At 35.3% G+C, this 13,183-nt stretch overlaps 1 protein-coding gene across 1 annotated transcript; it reads right to left on the reverse strand.

The window, feature by feature from the left end:
- Positions 1 to 363, reverse strand: LOC140183634 (uncharacterized). The gene has a single exon (XM_072232097.1). It carries the CDS (start codon positions 361 to 363, stop codon positions 1 to 3), a length of 363 nt encoding a protein of 120 aa, XP_072088198.1.
- Between the last annotated feature and the right edge of the window lie 12,820 nt (positions 364 to 13,183).

Here is a 13,183-nt window from a genome sequence, read left to right on the forward strand (position 1 = left end):
TCAGGTTAGTTTAGGCCTGCCTTTAGACGTTCGCCTCAGGGCGGGATTAGCGACCAATGTGGGTCCCTCATAAGCAGGCCATGTCTCGGGATCACCTAATGGTGTGAACTCAAATCTATATACCTTACGAACCTCTGTCATCTTGTACACATCATGCACATACAACTGCCAATCGAGACACTGGTTAGCACAGTAAGCAATAACAAGACGACATGGTATTCGTTCAACCTGAAAGTGCCCACAGTCACACGTCCGTCGCGCAAGATCAACAACTAACACCTTTCCGGTAGTCATTTTGTGCACCTCAAACACCTCATTTCGTCTATCAAAGCGGTGCACAACTATATTCCCAGCTTGTTGCATATTTGCTTCTATCCGCTGTTATGCAAATACGGAGTACATAAATCCAGCACGCTTGCGTTCGTGACTCTCGGCACTCTTCTGCGTAAAAAGTTCATCTTCGTCGCCGGCCTCATAAGTGGCTTCAAAGTCCTATTCGCTATCACTATTCATTCCTTCGTACACTGCAGTTCTATCATCATCTATATCTATATCATTTTGAACTGCCACTGCCTCTACAGTTTCAAACTCAACGTACAACTCAATCTGTGCGTGTTGCATCTGAGTCTGCCGGTGAATTTGAAACATATTCTGCGTACTCGCTTCATCAGTGATCGACATGGCATCAAATTGTATTAGACCACCAAAAACTACAATCGGATTCCGGTACAAAATTATGCTCACTCTCATTAACGTACCGTTCTCCATGCTTTGACAGAGGCCGTTCTGCAGCTCCATTAACGTCATCGTGCATGGAACCACAAACGAAAACGAATTCTGGGACACAAACCTCACTCCCTCATGAGTATTATGTATTATCTCACCGTTGCGATACACCACCAAGTTTGTGGTGCCCTCCATTACACTAACAACAGCCTCAAAGAACACTCAAAACACACTCAAATCTTCTTCAGTATGCAAAATACTATCGAGCTCTGCCTTATATAGAGAGGTGAACTTAACACGCCCCCACGTATTGCCTGCCTCAGCCAATCACGCTTTGACACGTGTCAGAACGCCCCCCGCGTGCTGACTCAGCACGCCCCCCACGTGCTGCATACTTGGACCAATGCATGTTCGCCACGTCAGCACTCCCCCCACGTACTTCCCCTCCTAAGCCAACCAGTCTTCACCACGTCAGCACGCCCCCTGCATGCTGACTAAGCACGCCCCCTGGGTGCTGAATAGTTGGCTCAACCTCATCCAGCCACGTCGCTTCCACGCCCCCCACGTGGTTCAGGCAACACGCCTCTGCGTGTTGTGCTTCCATCTGATACGTCCACATATGTGTAATACACACAGTATACCCATTTTCAGCCAATACACCACAATATTTTCTATATCTAAATTAATGAGCCAAAATTTGTGTTAAACGAACTTGTGTTTGTGCTAAAACCATAGTGAATGATGATCAACAAAAAGAAAAACAATACAATAGTGAATAATAGGTAGATAGCTATATAAAAAATATTTCACTTATAGCATGTTATATTGAATTGAATTCTTTTAAAGCTAATTGCGATGTATTGTTAACAGTACATATTATTTTCCTGTATTCTAATTAGATATATGAATTTCATATAATTATATAGATAGTTTATTATCAATTAAATATTTTTATTAATGTGTTGATATATATTTAAGTAATTTTATAAAAAAATTAGTAATTTTCATACGCTATGAATGTAATGTTAGGAAATTATTTTAATTTTTTAATTTATTTGTGGCAATACATATATTAATTATAATCACAAATTATGTTATTTCAAATTAAATGACTTATATAATGATGATCTCATTTATTGTTATAAATGCTAAATTGAATAAGTCATTATTACTTTTGATTTGGAATTAAATGAGAATAAAATCAGATATTATCTTTTGTTCCTTAGATAATTATCTTTTGGATTTTAGATATATTATCTTTTGGATTTTAGATACTATTTTATTTAGATTTTAGAGTTTAATGGGTGTCATGCTCAAATATAAATAGGCCTTCAGGGTTTCGGTCCCCAATATACCAAAGCCGTCTTTGTTGCTCTTTCCCCATCAAAAGAGTTGCAGTTCAGCCGCCTAGGAATACAGAAGGCTTTGGTTGAGGAAGATCGAAAAAAACCACAAGATCCAAATTCTTCCATTAATTTCTGACTCTTATAAGTAAAGGTACGCTTCCACTTTATGTTATGTTTTTGGTGATTTAATATAGATAATCTGGGTCAATAAAACTATTTATTTCAACAAGTGGTATCAGAGCAATTCATAATTTAATCATAAAAAATATTTAGTTTTTATTTTAATTACTGAATTGATACATAGATCGATATATATGTGTCATTATGATTATATATATATGAGGTAGTCTTTCAGTTCGGCAAAATTTTTGTTTTTATTTTTTTTATAATAAGTAATAAATTTATTTATTTTAAAATATTAACAAAGTATTGCTAAATTTTGATTGTCCAAAAAAATTTAAATTATGTGTGCCATTAATTAGGTGTAAACTTAATTGATTATCCTTTTAGGATATAAGGATTAATATGTATATGTCACTTATATAAATATTAATTGATCCAAAAGGAGATTTATATTTTGCCAAGTTATGTGTACATATTAATAATGATAATAAAATTAATTGTTACATAAGGTTTACCTTTTAAGAAGGATGATGGAGACGTATCGTAGTAATAAAAAGGATCTACATATGGTGTTTATTGATTTGGAAAAAGCGTATAATAGGATACCAAGGGAGGTCTTATGGAAGGTTTTAGAAAAGATGAGGGTAAGGATCGCATATATTCGTGCAATTAAATACATGTATGATGAGGCCACAACTAGTGTGAAGACTCAAGGTGGTGTGACAGAGAAATTTTCTATTGGTATAGGATTACACCAGGGATCATCCTTAAGTCCATACATTTTCATATTAGTCTTGGAAGTACTCATAGAGCACATCCAAGAGCCTATGCCATGGTGCATGCTTTTTGCCGATGATATCGTCCTTATGGGAGAGTCAAGGGAAGACCTAAATAAGAAGTGGAGTTATGGAGAGAAGCTTTAGAAGTGTATGGTCTGCGCTTAAGCCGTAGCAAGACGGAATATATGGAATGTAAATTCAGTCCGAGAAGGGAAAACCCTAATATAGAGATGAAGATTGGAGAAAACATCCTACGAAAAGTTCAAAGTTTTAAGTATCTTGGGTGCATCATACAGGATAATGGAGAGATTGAACAGGATGTAAATCATAGGATCCAAGCAGGGTGGTCAAAATGGCGGAGTGCATCTGGTTTTATATGCAACAAAAAAGTGCCTTTAAAACTTAAAGGTAAATTCTATCGCACCGCTATAAGACCGGCTATGCTTTATAGTACGGAGTGTTGGGCGGCTAAAGGGGAGCACGAACATAAGTTAAGTGTGGCAGAGATGAAGATGTTGAGATGGATGAGTGGTCATACACAATTGGATAAAATAAGGAATGAAGATATAAGGGAGAGAGTTGGAGTAGCACCAATTGTGGAAAAGATGGTTGAATCGCGTCTTAGGTGGTTTGGACATGTGAGAAGAAGACCGATAGAACATCCAGTCAGGAGGGTGGATGAGATGGAAGATGGACAAGGGGCGAAAGGCAGATGAAGACCTAAGAAGACCATCCATGAGGTGGTCAAACGAGATCTACATGTAAATAGTCTCTCTGTAGACATGATACATGATAGAGCACAATGGCGTCGTTTGATTCATGTAGCCGACCCCACTTAGTGAGACAAGATTATGTTGTTGTTGTTGTTGTTGTTGTATAAGGAAACTAGTAACAATATAGATTATTATACTCATCTATTTTATAAAAATTTGGTTTTGGAATAAATTGATTGAACATTATGCTGCCAAAGTAGCTTCTTTTGTGAAAATTGATTTATTCAAAACATAAGGAATATGGCGATATATAATTCATGCGAATATTGGTCAGTCCAAAGGAAGGTCTATATTTAGCCGAATTGTATACACATATTGATAATAAATACATGTTTGAGTAATTAATTAAGAATAAAGTAATGCTTATTATTTATGCGAAGGATAGTCGGCCCAAAGGAAGTTTATTATTTGGCCAAATAATAAGTATTGTAAACTTTTGTTTATTTTCTATTAATTATGCGGTCAATAATCGGCCCAAAGGAAGGTTATTGTTTGGCCAATTAATAGAAAATATATGCGGTAATAAATAGGTTGCGAAATTTGAGTCTCCATGTGCACATTAAGTCGGTCCAAAGAAAGGCTTAATGTGTGACAGGAATTTTGACAATATTTGATTACTGCAATGAGAGTATCACTTACAGTTAATTTTTCTATCCAAAGATTGAAAATTAATGTTGTTCTAGATATCTCAATATAGATTTTTCTCATTATTTAACTAATGTTTACTGCATGTTCTTTTTGTTCTAATCCAGAAACTATGGTTTCAGCTACCAATGTTTCTGCACAAATTAGCAGTATTCATATGCTGAATGGTTCAAACTTTAAAGTTTGGAAGGATACCATGGAGATTGTCCTCGGTTGTATGGATCTGGATATAACTCTTCGAGAGGAGAAACCCACTTCCACTCCGAAAAATCTCAATGAGGTTAAAATAGAGAAGTGGGAGAGATCCAATTGAATGAGCATTATGATCATGAAGCGCTCAATTCTTGAGGCATTTCGGGGCTTAATTATTGAGGATAAAGATGCCAAACAGTTCCTAAAGGATGTTGAAAATTTCTTTACAAAGAATGAAAAGGCAGAGGCAAGTAGTCTTTTGAGCAAACTTGTCTCCATGAGATATAAAGGTAAAGGGAACATAAGGGAGTACATTATGAAAATGTCTCATCTTGCTTCAAAATTGAAAGCACTAAAGTTAGAGTTGTCTGAAGACTTACTCGTACATTTCATTTTGATCTCCCTTTCTGCACACTTTAGGCAATTTAAAGTGAGTTATAATACTCTAAAGGACACTTGGTCATTAAATGAGCTTATATCTCACTGTGTGCAAGAAGAAGTGAGGCTACAGCAAGATAAAGACTGAAAGTGCTCACATGGCTTCATCCTCTCAGTATAAAAGAAAGCGTGATACTACTGCGGATGTGCCTTCTCAGCAGAAAAAGGCTAAAAATAGGATCAAGTTTCAACCTGTTTTTTCTGTTAGAAGGTGGGACACATGAAGAAGGGTTGTACCAAATATGCCACCTGACATGTAAAGAAAGGTATAATTCTTACTTTCGTTTGTTCTGAGGCTAGTTTAAGTTATGCACCTGTTGATACTTGGTGGGTAGATTCTATTGCTACTACTCATGTAAGTGTTACTATGTAGGGTTGCTTGTGGAGCCGACCGCTAAGTGATGTTGAAAGATACATCTATGTGGCAGATGGCAATATAGTTGCAGTCGAAGCTATAAGAACCTTTAGATTACATTCCACAAGTGGATTTTACTTGGATTTATTAGAAAAAATTTATGTACCATTATTTAGATGGAATGTGATTTATGTTTCTTGTTTGCACAAATTAGGTTATTTTTTGTTCGTTCGGAGACAATAAAGTCAGTCTCTTCTATAATTCGAATAATATTTACTCTGGTCATTTGGTGGATAATCTATATAGGCTTGACTTAAATTCCTATAATAATGAAATAATGTAAACGGGTACAAAACAAAAACTAAATGAGAATTCGGCATCATTATGGCACAAACACCTAGGTCACATCTCTAAATAGAGAATTCAGAGGCTCGCGTCGGATGAAATTCTTGGACCCCTAAATTTGGCGGACTTGGAAGTCTGCATTGAGTGCATAAAGGGGAAAAGGACAAACGAAAGGAAATTAGGTACCGATAGAGCTAAAGATGTCTTAGAATTGATACATACTGATATATGTGGCCCATTCTCTACTGTCTCTTGGAATGGACAACGGTACTTTATTATGTTCATAGATGATTACTCTTGTTAAAGGGTATCTATATTTAATTCATGAAAAGTCCCATGGATGTTTTCAAGTCTTTCAAAGCTGAAGTTGAACTTCAACTTGGAAAGAAAATTAAAGATGTCGAGTCTGATCGTGGTGGTGAATACTACGGAAGATACGACAGTTCAGGTGAGCAACGTCCCGGGCCTTTTGCTCTTTTCCTAGAGGAGTGTGGTATTGTTCCGCAATACACCATGCCAAGCAAACCTAGTATGAATGGTGTTGCAGAGCGAAGGAACCGAACTCTTAAGGACATGGTGAGAAGTATGATTAGTCATTCTTCCTTGCCTAAGTTACTCTGGGGAGAACCCTTAAAGACCGCAGTGTACATCCTTAATAGGGTGCCAAACAATGAAGTTAACAAAATCCCATATAAAATTTGGACTGGAAAAAGGCTCAATATAAAGCATTTGCATATTTGGGGATGTCTAGTTGAGGCGCGACCTTATAGGCCGCATGAAAAAAAATTGGATTCAAGGACAATTAGTTGCTACTTTGTTGGTTACGCTGAGCATTCACGGGGGTACAGGTTTTACAATCCTGCATCAAGGTCTATTTTTGAAATGGGAAATGTGAGATTTCTTGAGGATGTTGAGTTTGGGGGGAAGGAAATATTAGGAATGTAGCTTTTGATGAGGATTCTATAACTGACAATGATCAGGTCTTTGTTCCTATTATTGTTCAAGATACAATTATAGTACAAGAGTACAATGAGAATCCTACTGTAGATCCAGTTGCAGTACAAGAGAACAATGATAATATTGTTGTTGCTCAAGATGCTACTACAGTACAGGAAAATAATGAGAATCCTCCTCAATCGAACCCATACAGCAAGCTCAACAACCTCAAGAAGTGTCATTAAGGAGATCCAACAGAGAAAGGAGAAAATCCATCTATGGTCTCAAACAAGCTTCCCGTCAATGGTATCACAAGTTTAATCAAGTCATTATCTCATATAGTTTTGAGGTAAATATTATAGATGAGTGTGTATACCGCAAGTTCAGTGGGAGTAAATACATCTTTTTGGTCTTATATGTTGATGACATTCTACTTGCCAGTAACGATATACGCTTGTCGCATGAAACTAAGAAATTTCTATCGAACAAATTCGAAATGAAAGATCTTGGTGATGCCTCCTTTGTATTAGGAATCGAGATACTAAGAGTTCGTTCTCAAGGTATTCTTGGATGATCACAAAAGAACTATATCGAAAAGATTTTAAGTAGATATGACATGGAAAGATGTAGACCAATGGACACACTCGTAACTAAAAGAGACAAGTTCAGTCTCAAGCAATGCCCTAAAAATGATCTTGAGAGGACAACAATGCATGATAAACCTTATGCATCAGCACTAGGGAGCTTGATGTATGCTCAAGTCTACACACGTCCCGATATATCATTTATAGTGGGAGTGTTGGGTAGATACTTGAGCAATCCAAGCATGAATCATTGGATAGCTGTTAAACGCGTAATGCATTATTTAAAGAGAACAAAGGATTACATGCTTACTTATCGGAGATCAGAAAATTTGGAGATCATTAGGTACTCTGATTCCGATTTCATGGCATATTGTTGCGAACTTTGTCACTGAGCTTCATATAATAGATGATATTGAAAGGTTATTAAAGATATTTTGTGACAATAAGTCAGCAATACTATACTCCAATAACAATAAGAGCTTGACAAAGTCAAAGCATATAGACATCAAGCTCTTAGTTGTCAAGGAGAAAATTCAAGAAAAACATATTTCCATAGAACATATAGGAACAGAGTATATGCTAGCAGACCCATTAACCAAGGGATTGATTCCTAAAGTCTTTCATGAGTACACTGCTTGGATGGGTGTCAATATTTGTGATGCCTTTGTTTAGTGGGAGGTTATTCTATATGTCCTATGACAGATATTGAGTTATTTTTTCTGCAGAATTAAGTTGATGGTTTATTTCATGTTATATGAAATGTTTATTTTTACAATATTTGTATTGTGTTTGATCTCAATAAAGTTTTAAAGTTGGATCAGCTGGAAATAGACATGCATGAGATCACTTGGCATGTAATTTCTATATTACTCATCCAAATTTAATCTATGTCGTTAAGTATATTAGGATGGTGATTGTCATGGTTTAGTCACGATATTTAATGTGATAAAAGCTGCGGTAGTTCCATATCTAATGTATGAGACGGACCAGATTGTTAAAGTAATGAGAGAAATAACATTCAGATGCGCGCATAAAGTTTATAAGATGTGATTATGTCAAGAAAGAATATATGTATAGCCCAAGTGGGAGATTGTTAGAAAATTATTTTAATTTCCTAATTTATTTGTGGGCAATACATATATTAATTATATTCACAAATTATGCTATTTCAAATTAAATGACTTATATAATGATGATCTCATTTATTGTTATAAATGCTAAATTGAATAAGTCATTATTACTTTTGATTTGGAATTAAATGAGAATAAAACCAGATATTATCTTTTGTTCCTTAGATAATTATCTTTTGGATTTTAGATATATTATATTTTGGACTTTAGATACTATTTTATCTGAGTTTTAGGGTTTAATGAGTGTCATGCTCAAATATAAATAGGCCTTCAAGGTTTCGGTCCCCAATATACCAAAGCTGTCTTTGTTGCTATTTTCCCATCAAAAGAGTTGCAGTTCAGCCGCCTAGGAATACAGAAGGCTTTGGTTGAGGAAGATAAAAAAAAACCACAAGATTCAAATTCTTCCATTAATTTCTAATTCTTATGAGTAAAGATACATTTCCGCTTTATGTTATATTTTTGGTGATTGGATGATTTGGGTTAATAAAATTATTTATTCCAACGTGTAAAAAAAATCACAAACAATTATATATTATAACTTCAACAAAAATATCTGATTTTTAAATTTGTTTTTCTTTTACAGAAAATTTGATTTAAGAACTCAATTAAATAAAAAAAATATTTACTCAAATTGATCTCCAAATAATTTTTAAACCAATATTAATTTCCAACAAATTTTAATAATTTTGTGAATTTCCAACAACTATTAATGTCTGTTAAATTGGTCCTCTTATCAACTCGGACTCGTCAAATTATAAGAATGATGAACTATATGGTACATAAACTAGTTGAGTAAAACGTTAATTGACATATGGAATTGATCGGGGACAAATTAATTTCTGTTTTACAAAACACAAAAATATAATATTTTTAAGAATAAATTTGATTGATAATATAATTCATTACAAACCAATATGTCTAATTATATTTATTTTCTGTTTTATTCTACATAATTGATGAGTATAATTGTGTCTTGTTCTTGGATATAGTATGAATTATTGTTTGAAACTCATTAACTATTTTTTGTACTCATTCTTCTTACTCCTAATTTTGTATTCCTAATTTTGTACTCATAGAAATATTTACAGCCACTGCAATCTTAGTAAAATTCTGTTAATCCGATTGCAAGATCGCTGAGCGGAAGTCCACCAGTTGCATATCTTTTTGTATTCAATTCTTATTAAAACTCTGTGTGACAGTATCCTTTCTCCCCTCCACTTGTACAATCTCGTTAAGTCTTCCATGGAGACTAATGTAACCCTGCAATGTAACTCAATTCCTTCCGCACAGCAAATTTCTCTTCTCTTATATGAACCCCATACACCAAAGAAAGCATAATTGAAATTATTTTTAATAATACCCCTTCAACACACAACCAAAAGCTCCCCTTGATGACAGTCAGTGGCGGAGCTTAGTTCAGACAAGGGGTGGCCATGGCCCCCCAAACTTTTTATAAAAAATTTAGTAGTACTTTTTTAAAAGATAAAAAATAGTTCAATTGACGTAAATATTTTACTGTGACTTAAAGTATCTAATAAGTTCAATAAACAACACTCTCTCTATCATTAAGTTCAAATATAAAAAATTAGATATTTTTTATTTATTTAATTTAACATTATTTTATATTTTACTATTTATTTAATTTAATTTTTTATATGATAAAAAATAATAGAATATTCAATAAGTATTAATATTATTGTATTTGTATAAATTGATAAAAAAATTCAATAAATATTATAAATTTTAATATTTGTCCTTCTAACTTCTTCTTTACATATTTTACAGAATATATATTCAAATATTTATATAAAATAATAATAAAAAATCAAAGAATTGATACATTTTTTAAGAGGATGGCTAATATTTAAGAAGGAGAACATATAACTTTTACAATATCAACACCTGTAGATAGTTCTTCTACTTTAATGAATTACGAAGAAAGTGAGATATAACCTTCAAAAATTCAAAAAGTTACATATGACTTTAACCTTAACTTTTTGGAAGGAGATCTTGAAATATTTGTTTAAAATTTGACAATATCACCCAAACCAGAGAGATGAGATTAGAGGAGCTTATCTTAAATAGGGTCCATATCAAAAATATTTTGACAATTATTTTCTATTTGCCCCCCCCCCCAAAATTTTGTTTCAAGTTCCGCCACTGATGACAGTGACTCATTTTAAACATTATTTCATCCCAAATTAACAGTAAATCACTTGAAGCACCCTCCGACTCAACATATTCTCATCTCGCAGCATCATTCTCCCAAATTCTTATTACATCAAACTTCGTTACTACCTGCCACTTAGTCTCAAACAAGCCTAACATATTCAATTTAAATTTTTTCTTGAGGTTTTTGACCATGCTCAATTTTTCATCACCCCTCAATCCCCTAACATTTCAAGAACAAAATTATTTTAATAAATTATTACACATCTTTTTTTTGGGGCCTGCAGCGTCTTACTTTTTCTTTCTGTTTTATCTATCTTCTTTTTTGAGCAATTTTTTTCATTTTGTACTTGGAGAATAGCCATAATATCATCTTCTTCATTGTATAAAATTGCACCTAATTCCAACGCAAGGTCCCAAATTTTTCTATTTTCAAGCATTGCTCCTCCAAAATACTATCTCTGCTCCCTTACTTCCTTCATTCTTATCCGAACCCTCTTCCTAGCTACTTCTTCATTGTGTTCCGATAGCTCCCCTTGTCCCTTTGTCAATGTTGTTCCTTTTGTGCCAGAATCCATGCCACTATCATTCATAATGTCATCCCTGTCATCCGTTCTTTCAATCTTTCATCAACATCTTTCGCACCATCATCATCAACATACACACCCAACTCAACCCACCAGTCCCTCTATTCAATGTCACCGTTGGGAGAGTAGCGGCTTGGTTCTCTGTCACCAACTCTCCCTCGATCTCACGACCCAACATAGGTGGCTTCAGGGTTGCGCATCTCCCTTGCCGCGTTGAGCCTCCTCTACCGTGGCCTGCCTTTAGCTTCCCTCCTTCAACACCGATTCGGTCTCCCTCAGTCATCTCCACGCCGGTCTCCAGTGCAAGTTTCACAGATGCAGCTTCCTGCACACTTGCCGTAAACTCTTCCCTAGCGTTCCCATCCCTATCGTGGAAACCGTGCTCCACTTCCATCAAGCCTAACCCGGATTCTAGACCCAACCCAACATCATTGAACCAGTTGATTGAGGAAACCAGACCCAAGGATCCTTTCCTATCTTTTTTGAACATCCTTAACTTGTTGGACTTAGCACCAAGCCTACAAAAAACCTTATTTTTCTTATTTCTTTTGTCCCTCCTTTCCAGCCCATTAAAATTACCTTCATAAACCCATGTAACTTTTTTCAAAATCAGCTTCATAATTAATATAATCACATCCCATACAATCCGCTCTCCCTTCAATTATTTCATAAATTGGTTGATACGTTGCCGTTTTTACCTCATTGTGTTTTGAATGATCATTAATCCACTCATTCAAAATAATTTCAGGAATTACCAACATGCCCTTATCTTTTCCATCTTCCCTCAACTCTCCCATCACCACATCGGCTGTGTAACACCCTAATTACCCTAAACCTTACCTTTAGTCGTAAAGCAAAGGTTAATCAAAGGTTACGGTAATTCTAAGGCTTATACATATTTATGTAGAAGGAAATAATATATTCTAGAAGCCCGATGAGGGATTAAGCTCAAAAACAGAATTACAAAGCGCGAAACGTTCACACGAAGCTAACGCACAAGACTGCAAGGTATAGCTGCAAGAGAATAGAACATATATAGATATAAGAATATAATAATCATAAGAAACTAGCCGCAGCCTGCGGAGTTTAAGCCGACTAGTTACAAATAGAAAAATACAGAGTTTTGGAGTTAAAACAGCTTATACAACTTATCTCTCAAGTAAGCCTCTAAGGCCATGTAATCTAAAACAAAAAGGGTGAGAGAAAGTACTGCAACAAAATAAAAGAAAAATAAAATAGGAAGAAACCATACTCTGTTCTGCCACCATGTCCGCAATTTCACCGAGGTGAATTACGACCTGCATCTGAAAAACAACAACAAAGTATGGAATGAGAACCGAAGGTTCTCAGTATGGTAACAGTGCCCAATAATGTAAGATGTAAGGTTCCGGGATGCCGAAGGCAATCCTAGAACTTCCCACCAAATAGATATTCAAGCCTTAACAAAATAAATAACTTAAACCATAAACCATAAACAGGGTTATCTGAACTTAGGGAATTTCTAACTAAACTAATCACCGCTGTCCCACAGCCTTCACCAACCTACCCTCCGTGCGATCCCCTCGCCACCGCCTACCTAACCTCCTCAGCACCAGATAATCACAAATAATGCAAGTAAAACACAGGTAGTATTCATATATAACAAGTAATTCAATAAGCAAGTAGACATATTATACAATTAGGCAAACTCAAGTAATCAAAGCAAACAAACACATAAGAGATGCATATGATGAATGCCTATCCTATTGGCTCGTGATATCACTTGTCGGTCTATAAATGCCAATCCGATACATCCTTTCAGATGTAGCTTTTCTGCCACGCCCACGGATATAGTGCCGGACATACTCGCATGCGCAACCCAAGGATATAGTGCCTGGCATACTCTTGCAGCAGAAAAGGTTATTAATCATAATTCATTCCCAGGGATATAGTACATTGCACATTATCATGCTTAACCCAAGGATATAGTGTCTGACACACTCTCAACATTCAACAAGATCATCATTCCTCTCTGAGTTCTCATCGTACTTAACCCAATGATATAGTGCCTGG

Source organism: Arachis hypogaea, chromosome 3 (genome assembly GCF_003086295.3).
Source record: "Arachis hypogaea cultivar Tifrunner chromosome 3, arahy.Tifrunner.gnm2.J5K5, whole genome shotgun sequence".
In the NCBI taxonomy this organism is placed as follows: Eukaryota; Viridiplantae; Streptophyta; class Magnoliopsida; order Fabales; family Fabaceae; genus Arachis; species Arachis hypogaea.

Bases quoted from the DNA above. Each gene is read 5' to 3' on its own strand.
- LOC140183634 (XM_072232097.1), bottom strand. From the start codon at position 363: ATGCAACAAGCTGGGAATATAGTTGTGCACCGCTTTGATAGACGAAAT.